Source organism: Prunus mume, linkage group LG2 (genome assembly GCF_029339155.1).
Source record: "Prunus mume cultivar Tortuosa linkage group LG2, ASM2933915v1, whole genome shotgun sequence".
Taxonomy (NCBI): Eukaryota; Viridiplantae; Streptophyta; class Magnoliopsida; order Rosales; family Rosaceae; genus Prunus; species Prunus mume.
Genome location: NC_142699.1, coordinates 31,727,271 through 31,742,852, shown reverse-complemented (window position 1 = coordinate 31,742,852; position 15,582 = coordinate 31,727,271). Strand labels below are relative to the sequence as shown.

The 15,582-nt window shown below is 36.5% G+C and overlaps 1 protein-coding gene and 1 pseudogene across 3 annotated transcripts; both read right to left on the bottom strand.

Moving 5' to 3' along the window:
- Positions 1-427: 427 nt before the first annotated feature.
- On the bottom strand, positions 428-3,273 carry LOC103323561 (protein DJ-1 homolog D pseudogene; annotated as a pseudogene). The gene is made up of 3 exons (XR_016123571.1): positions 2,967-3,273; positions 1,733-2,172; positions 428-802 (listed from the first exon to the last, which is right to left on the bottom strand). The product of XR_016123571.1 is annotated as a protein DJ-1 homolog D pseudogene (transcript).
- Positions 3,274-8,542: 5,269 nt separating this feature from the next.
- LOC103323559 (lysine--tRNA ligase, cytoplasmic-like) lies at positions 8,543-15,239 on the bottom strand. Of its 2 annotated transcripts, none has more exons than XM_016791673.2 (16): positions 15,112-15,239; positions 13,080-13,155; positions 12,717-12,785; positions 12,455-12,620; positions 12,270-12,363; positions 11,649-11,734; positions 11,227-11,345; positions 11,084-11,146; positions 10,774-10,899; positions 10,369-10,657; positions 10,177-10,273; positions 9,923-10,082; positions 9,354-9,497; positions 9,184-9,252; positions 8,948-9,091; positions 8,543-8,834 (listed from the first exon to the last, which is right to left on the bottom strand). In XM_016791673.2, the coding sequence occupies exons 1-16, from the start codon at positions 15,186-15,188 to the stop codon at positions 8,718-8,720; spliced, it is 1,896 nt and encodes a 631-aa protein (XP_016647159.2). In that variant the 5' UTR covers positions 15,189-15,239; the 3' UTR covers positions 8,543-8,717. The 2 variants fall into 2 exon arrangements, with proteins under 2 accessions (XP_016647159.2, XP_088900799.1); XM_089044673.1 differs by lacking the exon at positions 15,112-15,239 and adding an exon at positions 13,356-14,168.
- Between the last annotated feature and the right edge of the window lie 343 nt (positions 15,240-15,582).

Genomic DNA, 15,582 nt, shown 5'->3' with positions numbered 1-15,582 from the left:
TTCAATAATTTTCAATAATACATCCGTGTTCTGTACACATCTTAAAGACTTGGTAAAATTCACATTTCAAAAAAAAAAGCAAACGTACAACACTCGTATTGTACATCTACATATGTATTTCTCATGTTTAATACACTTATTTTTTTACAAAATTTTCAATAAGACACAAAATTCATGTATTATACAAATAATTCTCACATATTATTGAATAAAAATAATATACATGAAAAGAATTATATTAAAATCTTATATAGTGGCTGATTAATATCTACTTTGGATATGTTAAAACTAGCAAATTAATCTCTAAAGTATAAACTAATGCAACATGGGATGGTGCTTTTTTCTTAATTAATTATTTATTAACGATATGGAAATAGTCGGATTTGACTGAGAAACGTAAAGAATATGGACCAAATTGATAGTCGGATCAAATTTCTCGAAACAAAGGCGTAGCCCGGCTTAAAGGGATTAACCTTACCCGTAGAACACCAGCAGCAGCTAAAATCTGCTGCCCGTGGTAGATGGATGCAATTGGTTTCCTGGCTTCCACAATTTGCTTCACTAATGCAATAACTTTCTCATCCAATGCCAAATATTCTAAGGCTTGACCTCTAGGGATTACAAGAGCATCATAACTTGAGACATATAGAGCTTCAAAGTCAGCTGTTAAAGTGAAATTATGGCCCGGCTTCTCACTGTATGTTTGATCACCTTCAAAATCATGGACAGCAGTTGCACAGATTTCACCAGCTTTCTTCTTGGGGCAAACTGCATCAACATGGCATCCTAGAGCTTGAAGAGACTGAAAAGGCACAATTACCTCATAATCTTCCATGAAGTCCCACAAGTGTTGAGGGAGAGAAAGTGAATGATGCTTAGTAACTGTGAGAAATATAAAATTTTGATCTTTGACTAGAATAATACGTAAATAACAATTAGTTCATAAACAAACAACATGCGGCTTTAACGTTCTTGTCAAGGGGTTTACTAGATTTACAGTGAATTATAACACGTAGCCAAACTTGATTTATGGACCATCTTATCATTGTTAAATAACCAGCTTTCCAAACGTGGTGGGCTTTAAGGTTTGTCAAGTTGTATAACTTTTGGCACTGTAGGTAGAGAAGTTTAGGTATGCTTCAGAGGATTTGGTTTTAAAGGGAAAACAAACAACTGGTTTCAAGAAAATAGGTTCTTATGAAATCTGACAGCAACTAATTTATGGGTCTAGGGCAGTAGTAGCATTTCGAATTTGGAGACCTAATTGGCTTGGGTATTGGAGGTATTCAGTTTTTGGAGAAGGGTCAACTTTCCGAAAAATTAAAGTAAAGAAGTCATTTAAAATTCATAAAGGATGTACTTGTCTATATATCATGTTTAGAATCCATAATTCAAACAACTTGAAAAATGACCAGTATGCATGATTGGATTTACTTTCACAAGTTCACAACTCACACAAATGACCTGACAAACAAGTATTCCAATGGGCAATGGACCCAGGTAAGCAGACCAATGAATCATACCACCAAAACATTGAAAAAACACATAGGAATGAATGATGGAAACTTATCACACCAGAATTGTGCAAATCTGGTAAAGCCTATTCAGGTTATTTTCACTATCTTTCAGAAGTATCTGTAAAGGGGCAAATCTCGATACTATATATACTCAATATTGATTAGCATCACAATTTCATATTTCTCATTGCACTACGAAGGAAAATAAAACTTACCCCACAGAGAAACAGGATCCTCCTATCTGAACCAGTTATGTTACCTCCTAGTGCCTTCACAAAAAGCCTAATTAACTCAGGATGGCCTTCATATGTAGCCCAGTAATTATATTACCATCAACAACACACGCCGACGAGGTCTCAGGTTCCACCCAATAAGCACCTGCAGCAACAAGTACAGGTCTGACAGCTGGGAAGGCCGTACACTTCCTACCTTTAACCGAGCCTGCAGCTGCTAGGACAAGTTGCCCATGGCAAACCGAAGCAATTGGCTTTCAGGAGTCAGAAAACTTTCTCACCAATTCTAAAACCGACGCATCCAAAGCAAGATATTCAGGTGCCCGTCCTGCTGGTATTATTAATCCATCAAATTTGTTAAATTCCATGTCATCAAATGTTGCATTGAGTGCGAAATTGTGACTATGTGATTCAGAATAAGTCTGCAACCAAAGAAAAAAAATACAGAAAACCAAAAAATATATTAAAACAAAGGGGGACCAGAAAGACATGTAGCATTTGAAGATTTATAAATTAAACACAGATCACGATTCAGCAAACCTAGGTAGCCCATTATCAGATCATTTTCACTTAGAGACGAGAGCACTAATGCAATTTTGTTTATTGAACATGGTGTACGCAGTGACGTTGGAGCCAAGAATTTGTGCACGCTGTCTTGTCCCCAGAACTCAAGCTCAAATCAGGTTGGTTCTCTAGCTCATAATGAATGAGCAAGCACTCTAACAAAACTCCTAACATGTGTTCTTGTTTGAGCTTACTTTAGTCTCGCTGTCCACACAACCTAGAACTATAACCTACGGATTGCTATTTGTCAGTCTAATGAGTGGCTCTAATAAACAATAAAACTTATTCATTTTGTCTATATTTAAGGCTACCAACGATTGGCTGATGCAAAAAACTAAACTTGAAAGCGTGATGTTCGTTCGTAAACTTGACAAACTAATTTCCAGTCCCAACAGATTCCAAATTTTAGAGGAGGCAACATAATCCCATATGTGATAATTGTAAGCACTTCAATCTTTGAGACAAATTTCTTGTTTTGGGTTTACAAATTCAAGTGAAATAAGCATTCAATCTTCAATCTAATTGAGTGTGCTTAATTACAGAGCATGGAAAAGACCAATTGACAGTGCTCAAGTGATGTAATGAGGCTAAAGAAAACGATTTTCATTAAAAATAGAAAAAGGAAAAGGCAAAAGAGGCAGAGGTGGGTGACCTGGTGAGCAGAAGAAAGTTGATGAATGGCTGTGCGGCAGATATCACCAGCTTTCTTGCCAGGACAGACGGCATCAACGGACACTCCATATGCCTGCAGTGCTTGAAATGGAACCATCGCCTCGTAGTCTTCCTCGTAGTCCCCCAATACCAACAACACCCTGCGTTCACCTTTCGCCATTTTCTTGGAATTTGAGAGAGAGAGAGAGAAAGAGAGAGAATTTGGTTGGACTAAACTCTCATACGGATGAAGAAATCGAATATGTTAAAACGTAAAGCCGGGCGGCTATACTCTATTCATAGAACATGGTAAACGGTATAGCCGACCGGCGGTACTATATAAATATACCGCCGCCCGGCTATACTCTATAAATAGAATATCCAACAGTATTGGCCGTTCGGCTATGCGATATAAATAGAATATTCTAAATGTATAGCCGTGCGGCTATAGTCTAATAGAATATGTTAAAAGTATAGCCGTTCGGCTATACTATTTAAGTAGAATATTTTAAACCGTACCACGCTCGCAGCCACCACCCCCTGCCCAGATCCATCATCGCCATCACCATCTTCTTCCTCATCGTCATCATCTCCGTAAAATTCCGAAAAATTATCGTCTGATCCCAAAACTGAATGAAATTCTGAAGAGTTGTGGGAGAAATTCAGAGCAGGGTTTGTTGTTGTTGTTTTGCTGATAGTAACACTCGTCAAGTCTCCAAATTGGCGGTAGCGTGCTACAAAGCCCTCCTATTTTCCCTACAATACACCGCGTTTCAACTTTTTCACCATTGATGATCCTTCTTGCTTTTTTCTTTCGCTTACCACACCCTTTTGTTTTCTTTCCATATTTATATATATTCTCTCTCTCTCTCTCTAAATTTCTAAACACACGCAGACCGTAATATAATAAAATCCACTCCCAACTATCATTCATGCACAGATCCATCAAGCCCACCACCACCAAAACCAAGAATCCAGCTATCATTATTTTGTTTTTTGTTCGAAACCTTTAGAAATTTCATTGAAAAAACCTGGTCTGCAAAAAATACAACAGGGGTGGAATATTTTGGTTCATTTTAATTTCCATTTGGAGGGTGTGGGGAGGCAGCCAAGGTATATGTTACAGACAAAGCTTCAATCTAGCTCCCTCTCAGAGACACACCTCCGCCTCCGCTGACACTGATTGTTCGGGCTTCTCGCTGGATGGGGCTGCTTTTTTATTTATTTATTTATTATTTATTATTAATAATTATAATTTTTTTATTTATTTAAATGTTATTCTAGTTTTCTTATTAATTTTTTTTCCTTTTTGTTTGATTTATTTTACTCGAAATTACCAAGTTTATCCTTATGAATTAATCGGAATAATTGGATTGGAAAATTCACACAAATTAACGGCAAATGCTAAATTTGCCATTTAATTAATTCGGTTGTTAAATTTGCTTACTTTTTAATTCGGGGGATTAAGTTCGATTGGGATCCTAGTTCGGAGTCGTGTGAGACAATTTACTCTAAATTAATTTAAGTTATTTTAAATGAAACTGAATTATTATCCCATTGAATTTGTTAAATAAATTATTTTCATATTCGAATTATATTTGGATCAAAATTCGATGCATTGAGAGGTAAATCTCTAGTTTGATTGAGTTGCAATGCAAGAGTCACAGGATAAACCTAGAATGTGATATACCACTTGAGACTTGGACAATTACTTGTGCTGGACAGACCAAATTCTGGACTTTTTATATACATATAATTGGTCACAGAACATCTGATAGCATTGTTAAGCCTTCAACTCTGAAGATCAAACATTTGAGAAGATAAGGGGTGATGTGATGAATAGGCCCTCTTGCTTCTATTTTTCCCTTCTCTGCTATGTTTTTTATTTATTAAATAAATTGTTGATTCACAGAAATGAAAATCTAATATCATGTGAAAAATACACTCTAGATGCAGCAACAAACGAAAAGGACAGTTCGGTGAGTGATAAATCAAATTTCAATATAAAGCACAAGTACTAGGCATATGAATATATTATCCCAATAGTCACAATATTCATCGCCTCTGCTGATAAATCAAAATTTCAATATAAAAGCAGTACAAGTAATAGGCATATGAATATGTTATCCCAATAGTCACGATATTCATTCCCTATGTTAGGAATAGCATACAATATGAGATTACCTCTTCCCCCTCTTTTTGTGTGCGTCTCATTGCCCTCCTGTCCTCAATCCGCACTTGTCTACGTCGTCGCCTTCGGTACAATGTCAACCTCTCTCTAATCTGTTGTCACTGTGACTCCACCCACTCTTTGGGGTCTGGTTCGATCAATTTCGGATTTTCCTCCCTTGCTATTTGGTGATTTGTCACTTTGTGTTTGGCTTTGGGCCTCGTATCCTCTGGTCCCTACCATGTCTGCACCCATTTTTGATGATGATACCTTAGTTTCTAGGTAGACTTCATGGTTCTTAAGCGCTTGTGCACTGATGCCTATTCTGACAAGCCCATGGAGACTGGTCCAGTGGGGTCTCCTAGGAGCCTTCCTTAACTTGTAATTGGAGCATTCGTGATGCCAGTTTTGTTATTGTTGCATGGTGTTTTCTTAGTTATCCTCTCAGCGCATCTTTGGCTCTTCTCCTGTCTTAAGGATTATGGATTCATAGGAAGTTTCCTTGTTAATGTTGGGATGATACGAAGTGAAAGACTTTTTTGTTTCGTTTTTTCCTAGGCTGTTCGTTGTACTTTGTCTGTTCTCTTGTGTTGCTTCATGCAAACTTCTCTATTTCCAGCGCCATTCGTTATTGGAGGTGGATAAAGCTAGTGTGCTTTGTGGGTTCTCTCTTTCTTTCTGGAGCTTTGGTGTGCTTTGTGGGTTCTCTCTTCCTACCATGGAGTTTGTTTCCTAGGAATGTTTCAACGAGGCCACTGTATTGTGTTGTTCTATGTACGCTATTTCGATTCTATAAATGAAATTCATTTAGATATAAAAAAATTATCTAAGTCATCACAAACATAAGCTAGCCGCCACTACTACCCCCCCCCCCTTTTTCTTGAATGAGAAACAACCCGATTGAACATTAAACAATTGAAAGAAAAATCTATTCAAACACATGCCTGGTTTTATTTTAAAATCCCTTGTCCACAAAATAATTAATTACTATTTATCAAGTCATTTATGAAATCAGTAATAAATTTAAACATTCAATAAATAAATAATAATTAAAACATAATTACTAATTAAAGTAATTCAAAAAGTCTAAGATATTACTTAATTACATGTATTAAATTAAAGAAGTTGTAAAAAAAACGTAAAGAAACTAATTTTATTTTATAATTTTAATATAAAACAAAAACACAAAAACACCTCTACCAACGAACGTTTGTCGGCACATGTCTATGCCGGTGAAATTTGTCGGATTAGACCTCTCCCGACGAATATTACATATGCCGACGCAATTTTGTCGGGAGATGTCTAATACAACAAATTTCAATGAGATAGACATGTGCAAACGAAGTTTTGTCGGAAGAGGTTTTTTCGTTTAAAATAAATATAAACTTAGTATGTTTAGGTTAATTAATTTTTTCTAATTTTATTTTTAGTAATTAAATAATATATTTGCCTGATTTAATTAGTTAACTACTAATTAAAGTAATTAAAAAAGATAAATGCATATTATGCCACTTGAAGGGTATACGTTTAAGAAAGAGAAATGCATATTATGCATATTATGCCGTGCGGCTATACGTTTAAGATATTCAATTTTTGGGGTATAGCCGCCCTTCTATACTTGTACGATATTATAATTTTGGAGTAAAGCCATACGACTATACGTTTAAGCTATTATATTTATCAAGTATCGCCACACGGCTATACTTTTAAGCTATTCTCTTTTGGAGAATAGTTGCGCGGCTATACTTTTAGATATTCTATTTTTGGAGTATAGCCGATAGTCTATACTTGTACGATATTATAATTTTTGAGGGTAGAGCCGCCCGGCTATTCCTTTAAGCTATTCTTTTTTGGAGAATAGATGCTCGCTATACGTTTAAGATATTCTATTTTTAGTATAGCCGCCCGGCGATACTTGTACGATATTATATTTTGGAGTATACCCCCGGCTATACGATTAAAATATTCTATTTTTGGAAGACCTTGCAACAAGCAGGGCCTACTACAAATTTACCAGTAGATATTGAGGTAAAATTTCCCATGCACACCCAAGAACATTATGAAGTGATGACCAACACTTTGTTATGTCACCCGGGTTCCCTGGCAGCAGTAGCCCTGTGATCCCTAGAGGTAATAAGCCCGAGAACCCTAGAAGCAATAGGCTTGGGATCCCTGGCACTAGGCCTGGGATCGTTGCAAGGTCAAAGGTGGTGGTGATAGTGACACATCTGCCAAAGACTTACATAATACATGCTGCCATTAGCAGTAGTGAAAATATTGCTTGAGCTTCTCTAGACATGGTTATTGAATCCAAATAGGGGGTACTTCTTTATTTACATTGTAAACTTAAGTAAATGGAGTAATATAAAAATAAATGAAAGTAAAAGGACAAAGACATTTATTTAAATGCTGAAAATGGAAATAAGGTAATCTGTACACTGGAATGCACCACCACAACTGAGCAAGTGGGCAATTTGAAGCACCTCATTGTGCCTTAATAGATTCGCCACAACACATGTGGGTACATATCAAAACGTAAAGTATTTGAAATAATATACATATAGAAATACATAACATTATATTACTTTTAAAATATATAAAAACTTGAGTGGGACCCGAGACCACACTGTCCTAGTGTGGCTCCGCCCCTGGACTCTAATGATAACATATTAGAATGTGAGCTTTCAACTCAAAACCAATTGGCAATGACTACTCAAGATCATTTAAACTATGGCAAGGCTTTAATTCCCCAATGTGGGATTCTCTCTCAGCAAGATGCGAGAAGTCTGCCAGCACACTTGAAGAGAATAATCAGAAGTGCTTCTCAATTGCGGGCATTTGATATTTTTGTAAACATAATTCAATTGTATTCTCAATGTTATGCAACAATCACAGAGTACTTTCCTCACGTATACTCTGTGAAGAACTTGATGGTTTTGATTAATCTGAACAAAGTTGATGATCTGGCAAGCTCTTTTGAGATATTCCAAGTATTTTGACATTTTTGTTCCCAATTGCTTTTCGAGCACATTGGTAACACGAGAGCAACTTTAAGAATGGTGCTAGTTCAGGTAGTAAATGAATTTCGAGCTTAAGACTTTGCCTGGAAGTCTTTTTTTATTTTTAAAGCTATAACTACAAAACACCCCCTAGATATTTGAAGTCATTCTCAATATGGGCCACGGTTTCAATTTCATCAAATTACACCCTAATATTTTCAAACTTGTTCAATTTAATTCTTCTGTTAAATTGACCGTGTGGTCATTCATTAACTGCTGATGTTTGGCCACTGGTCAGTCGGTGGGTTGAGTCCGACGGTAAGTAACAATGAAAAGACGGCAAAATTCAGAAACCAAGCATATCATACACCGGACGGAAGTGCATTTTTTCAGAAACCAGGCATATCATGCATGCAAACATATTGTACAATTTTCAGACTTTATTCTTAAAAAATAAATTATAATATCAAATTACATATAAATTTCACTGTCTTAACTTGAAAAAGAAAATTCTTAACGATTTATTTCATATATAAAAAAGAAACATAACATTATGGAACTGGTCATCAAACAGCAACAGAATTCACGGGACAGCCAGAAGATTTTTAAAATTATGCCAGAAAGGTCTTCCAACATCAGAATTAGCACCTTTAGCAGAAGGCTCAGCATGTGGTTTCATAGCCGGGAAGAGAAGAACTTCCTATCCAACCACAAACAATAGACAGTGAGAAACCATTAAAGGTGACATCTCACACATGACCACAAACACAAGATTATTGAAGGGGAGAGGGAGGAGGGATGGAGGGCACAAACCTTGATATTCTGTGAATCAGTTAACAACATACAGAGCCGGTCGATGCCCAAACCCCAACCGCCAGTTGGAGGTAAACCATACTCAAGAGCTCTACAAAATGTTTCATCTAAAGGCATTGCTTCATCGTCACCTGATTGTCGATCCTGAAACTCAAACCACATATCATAAGAAAAAGAAAAAAAAAATAGCCAAACAATTTATAATAAGATACCAAAACTAAACAGTGAAGTCATACCTTGAGTTGATCAGCAAATCGTTGGCGTTGTACCACAGGATCATTCAATTCAGTGTATGCATTGGCGAGCTGCCCAGCAAAATAACATTTGGTAACAAGCACAACGCAACAAACCAAAAGATGCCAAATAAATAAATAATTCAAACAAGTCTTCAAGTTGGTAAACATACCTCATGCTTGTTGATAAACAATTCGAAACGTTCAGTCAAGCCCGGTTTTGATCTATGCCACTTTGCTAAAGGACTCATTATCTCGGGATGGTTAATGATAAATGTAGGATTTACACAAGTCTCTTCCAGAAAGTGCCCCACAAGCTGCAATGATAGAAAATGTCATCAACACAAGAAAAACATGAGATTGAATTACCACATTAAAATGCCATTCCCTGCCACCCAATAGCAAAATTATAACCAGATATGTTTGGAATTTGTGAGAACCATTTGAATAAAGTAATGGAAATGGAATTATTCAAATAGTTCTTAATGGTTTACATGAAGTTTTCGTATATATACACAGGCGTAGAGAATCTCAAAGTTATGTGAATTTTTTTTTGGGATGAGAATATGCCATCATAATTCACACTCTATTGAAACTGCGATGAGTGTATTCAATGTCATTGCACCTATGAAAAATACCATTAGCTCCTCAAAATACTCTAGTTCAAATTGGATAAAATATCCTGATTCATGTACTGGATTTAGAAGAATATTTTGGAAAGGGGAAAAAGAAAAAGATTTACCTTGTCCAACAAACGAGTTGTTGTTTCAGGAGGAGAACATTTGATATCAAACTTCTTGCATGCCTCCTTAAGATATTTGTTAGCTTCATCACTAGAGAGATCTGCTGGATTTATGTTGAGATCTGCGATCTTATTTAATTCATCAACCATGTCGATCCTCCTGCAATACAGTACCAGTTAAAACCATCAGATAAGTTGTTTCAAATCTGTTTCAGTTATAACATGCATGACCAATAATGAATTAGTTTACAGACCTGAAAGGAGGAGTGAAGTCAATCTCAATTGGATCCTTATCGAGCCCATTCGAGTGATACTTGATTTTGTATCCACCAGTGAGTTCCTTGACCATCTCTATTTTAGATTTAATTAATATTATGTCAGCAAAGAAATCCAAGTAGTTTTAAAGACATGGAGAAGTGCAAAAGAAGCATATGTTTGAGCCATACCACTTAACATTTCCTCGGTCAGGGTCATCAAGTCATTGTAGTCTGCATAAGCCATGTAGAATTCACAGGTAGTGAACTCAGGATTATGAGTCAAATCAATACCCTCATTTCTAAATTGTTTTCCAATCTCATAAACACCGGTACGAGACAGGTCACCAACAATTAACTGCTTGAGATATAGTTCAGGTGCAATGCGCATGAAAAGCTTCATGTCAAGCTCATTGTGATAAGTCACAAAAGGGCGGGCAGCCGCTCCACCAGCAATCATATTCATCATCGGAGTTTCAACCTGAGGGTGGGAGAAAATAGAAGAACCAAATGACAAAGATAGAAAAGACAAGGCACCATCAACAAATGGCCATGAAAACGCAATGGATACAGAAAGCAAGCTGCTGAAAGACCAACCTCCACGAAATCACGGTTGTCCAGGAACCTTCTAACATATTGAATGATCTTAGATCTGGTCTTGAATATTTGTCGAACCTCAGTGTTCAACATTAAATCCAGATAACGTTGACGATAACGAGTTTCCTAGCAAGAAATACAATTAACTTAACACGTAAAATAATGGAAAACGAGAACAGAATAAAAATTTGAAAACTAAGGGAATAACGTAGTATGACTACTTAATCAAAACCCAGAACTGTAATCTTAGTGTTCTCACAGATACTGCAAAAAAAAAAAAAGGTGTAAAAGTTTCTTCATCAATCAATACCTGGTCTTTTAAAATATATGTTTCAGGATTCCTTGGGCTTCCTGGGACCCATCCATCAGTCTTCTGCAGAAGTTTATGTAATGGAGTCAAAATAGGAGCACAGGCAGTATTAAAGCAGTAAAAATACAAACATTATTGCTCACCTTCGCATTAGCATTATCAGAAGCAGGACCAGCTTTATGCCTTGGCATCATATGAAGACAATGTGACAAGACTATAAATGATCTTGGGAAAATGCTCAGCTCCCCCCTCTTTGTCTTCCCTAAGAAAAAGAAAGAAACAAACAGACAAAACAGAAAATTGTGTAAGCCAGACAAAATGAACAGTTCATAGTCACGAAACATACAAAATCCAGCAGAAAATTATGTCACAGGTCAATGTAGAGGAAATGAATTTGTTCCTATAGTGCTTAGTAAGTGAAACATAAAACTATAATCTGGATTACACCATGCAGCTATTACAAAAACACTTGTGCTTAGTAAGTGCTTATTCTACTGGATCATATAATTCGAAAGCAAATTATTATAAATTACAAGTAAAAGGTATATCAACAGCTATTACAAACCTGGGAACCCAGTCACTCCAACAATATCACCACGCTTAACACTAGAATGGAACTTAGAAAATTCAGATTCATCCAACTCCGATTTGCTGCATGAAAAAATGAAGTCAATCACACATAAGGAGAAGCAAAATAGTTTACATTTATCTAAGAAGGGTGAATCCAGAATTTTCCATGGGAGTGAGCATCCAACAACACTTCAATACAATAATTAGCTTTCCACTTTCTACAAGACCAACGTCATGCCATCATCTTGTGGAAAATTAGATGGAAGATGAGAAAATATGAAAAGAATCAGTTGATCTTATTTACACATAAAAATAGTATTTGATGACTAGCAACTTCAGAGCAAAATCAAACTTAAACCAACTGCTATATAAGTTTCACCAAAGAAACTATATAGACTTGGGCATGCTAAGTGTGTCTGCCTGCACATATATACTAAATACAACTAAAATCTTCAAGCAATTTTTAAACCCTAAAAAAAGATGATATAAGAATTGTTTCAGATAATAACAAATGCAAAGATGGCAAATGTAGTTCATTACATTGTTCTAAAGGATTACTACTACATTAAGATATAAATTACCAGAAAAAGAAGTGGGGTTGGCAACAAATTTATACCTTAAATCAGCCATGACTTGAACCTTTTCACCGCCACCATGTAAATCATAAAAGAAAAGCTTAGAGCCGGAGGACCTTTTGCTCATGATTCGCCCTTGCATAGGAGTAAAATTATTCACATCAACAAAGAGAATGAAAGTGATATATGATACCCTAAATAAATATAAACCCCTAAGTTTGAATACCAGCTAGCGATACACTGATCTCCTCCTCATGCTCCCCATTGCTTAAGCCGTCATACTTTTCTACATATTCAAGCAGAGTCATTGAAACTAAGAATTTGTGAGGATATGGATTTTTATTATCTGCCTTCTGTGTAGCAAGATGCTTCAGCCTGTTTTCAAAGTATTGCTGCAACATGATAAAAAACAAAAGAAGAAAAACGGATGAGGCTCGGGTCATAAATGAGTGAGAACAAAATCAAAACAGAAAATAATTAATGTATACCGTTGGATCCATTTCTTCATCTTCATTAGCTACATTTTTCTTAACCTGCGAGCTTTCTGTGGCAGCAGCCTGTAAGATAAGATCAGACTTCATAATCAACTGGGGTGAGCTTCTTTGTGTACAGTAAGAAATTACACATTATCCTTCAAGTGTATCCAGAGTTCAAGTGACTATTTAGTATGAATTCACTTTCATGGTTATTGAAATATTAATTTTATGCCTTCAAATCACCAAAAAATATATAAAAAAGATTACTGGGAAACCAATATATATAATATAATTAAGCACGCCACAATTTTTTTCATCCTTTTCAAAAGACCAAACAGAGAAAAAGAAATAAAAGCATGCTAAGATATTAGGTACCTGCTTTCCCTTCTCCTCCTCTTTTCGCCGCCTCTCCTCTTCCTTCTGCTTGTTCTTCAGCTCCTTCTTGTGTGCACTGTAAGCATTCCACAAGATTCAAAACAATCAAAAACAAAAACCCATATGGATTAAAAATAAAAGAAAACGCGTCATGGACCAAAATTAACATATTTTTACGTTCATTATTGTTTGGAACCCAAGCAAAATGCCTAAAATCCCTCAATTCAAAGGCAATCCCTTTCTCAGGGACCAAACAGGGTTCTAAGAGGCACGTACTTTTTGCTCATAGTTCCTTCCAATTCCATTGTCAAATCTGAGACCTCTTTCGTTGTTTCGTCAACAGGGCCTGCCATTGCAGCGACTCCTTATGTGAAGGGAGAGCAAGAGGGTTTGTGGGGTTTTTGTGTCGTTATGTGAAGGGAGAGCAAGAGGCTTGTGGGTTTTTGTGTGTGTAGTAGCTAGGGTTTGGGGTTTTACGCGGGTCGTAGAAATAAGCTGGGTGATTTATAGCAAGCTAAAACCTATATACACTAGGATAATATAGAGTTATTTACCCAAACACCCCTGATATCTTAAATTATTTTCACAAAATCTTTTTTTTCTTAAAATTCCTTCAAAAAATTGTTGATTTCATAAAAAGAAAATATATAATGACAAATCTGCCCTTAAACTTATAACTATAAAATAAATAAATAACTAAAAACTAAACCCACCAGCAGAGTCTCCCCCTCTTACCCTCTCGACAAACACCCACCCGCTCAAGGGCGGGGATTGGGAGTCGATGGGTGGGGTTGGATCCGAGATATCAGGGGTGGCGATTGAGAGTCGATGGGTGAGATATTAGTTTGGGGACATTGTTCCTAAAACTAAGGTGCCAAGAAATCAAGGTGGGCTTTTGGGCGGTGGGTGGGACTTTAGGTGGTTGAGGGCTGTGGGATTGTGGGTTAGGGAGGTGTGTGGATGTTGTTCAGGGAAGGGGGGTTTGGGCCACAGAGAGAGAGAGAGAGAGAGGAATAGGAAGATAAGATAGAGAGAAGGGCCATGGCTGGCAACCATGGCCGCGGGTTAGGAGGGGTGTGAGTGAGGTGTTTGTCGAGAGGGGAGAGGGGCAGTATGGTGCCTGGTGGGTTCACCAAAAAAATTTCATTTATGAATTTAAGGGCAGATATGCCATTTTGATATTTTCTTTTTATGAAATCAACCATTATTGAAGGAATTTTAAGAAAAATGAGTTTTGTATGAAAACAATTTAAGACCTTAGGGGGGTGTTTGAGTAATTTTTAAAATCTCAAGGAGTTTTGTAGAAACGTATAAAAATTTAGGGTGTGTTGGTGTAAATAGCCCTCCAATAAACTAATTAGAAAATTTTAAATCAAATCCTACTAAAATCTAGAAACTAGAGAATTTAGGAAACTAACAACAAATAAGGAAATTTGCTCAAGTTCTTTTCCTTTCCCCTTTTTACAACGAAAGGGGCTGGCCTTTCTGTTTATGGCAATATGGATAGGATATTTATGTTAGGCGGGTCGGGTCGGGTTACACTTTCCTAATTTCTGTTAAAGTTTTTTTACTATGTTTACATAATCCCTACGTCGTTACATTTTTAGGATTAGGAATAGGCATCGGACTTTTTTTTGTTCAAGTATTTTTATATTCTCCTTTTTACAACAAGATAGTACTGGTGCTGGCCTTTCTGTTTCATGTGACTGAATTTAAGGTGGTAAGACATTTCAAGTTGGAATCCTTATTTTATTAATTAAGAAAAATTATTTAATTAGTATGTGTTTGAATGGAAAACGGCACTAACAAATGCATAATATTAAAGTCAACTGGAAAAAAAAAAACCATTTTTATGCCAAACTAATTTCAATCTCAAATGGGTTCCCACCACAGCGGTGGTCACTTCCCCCCAGAGTCGAACTCCAATATAACTAAAAATAAAATAAACTAATTTCAGTCCCTACTAAACATTTCACATGATAGTCAGTCAATAAGAAAATGACCAACCAAACAGGGGGTCTTAGGCACGTACTCTTTGCTCATAGTTCCTTCCGTTTCCATTGTCAAATTTGAGGCCGCTTCCGTTGGATCGTCAACAGTGCTTGCCATCGCAGTGACGCGGTATGTGATAATGTGAGGTAGAGGAAGAGTGGGCTTTCTGGGGTGGGTTTTTTTGTGCCACAGTGTAGCAAGGTTTGGCATATATATAGAAATGAGGTTGCCGACTAATTCACCATTTCCTTACGTAGGAATTCTTCGTTCCTTGCTAACCAAGAAAGTCAAGAATTAGGACATTTTTTTAATGCGGGAATGCTTCGTTCATTTTTTTTTTTAATGCGGGAATTCTTCATTCCTTGCTAACCAAGACAGCAGAAAGTAGTCGGTCGTCTAAGGTTGTCTTTTTCCTGTATAAAAAATGAAAATCAAACATGTGTATTTTTTTTCAGTTTAAAGAAAGAAAAAAAAAGGGACCCTCATCCGCATACGGTTTTACTTGGACCCA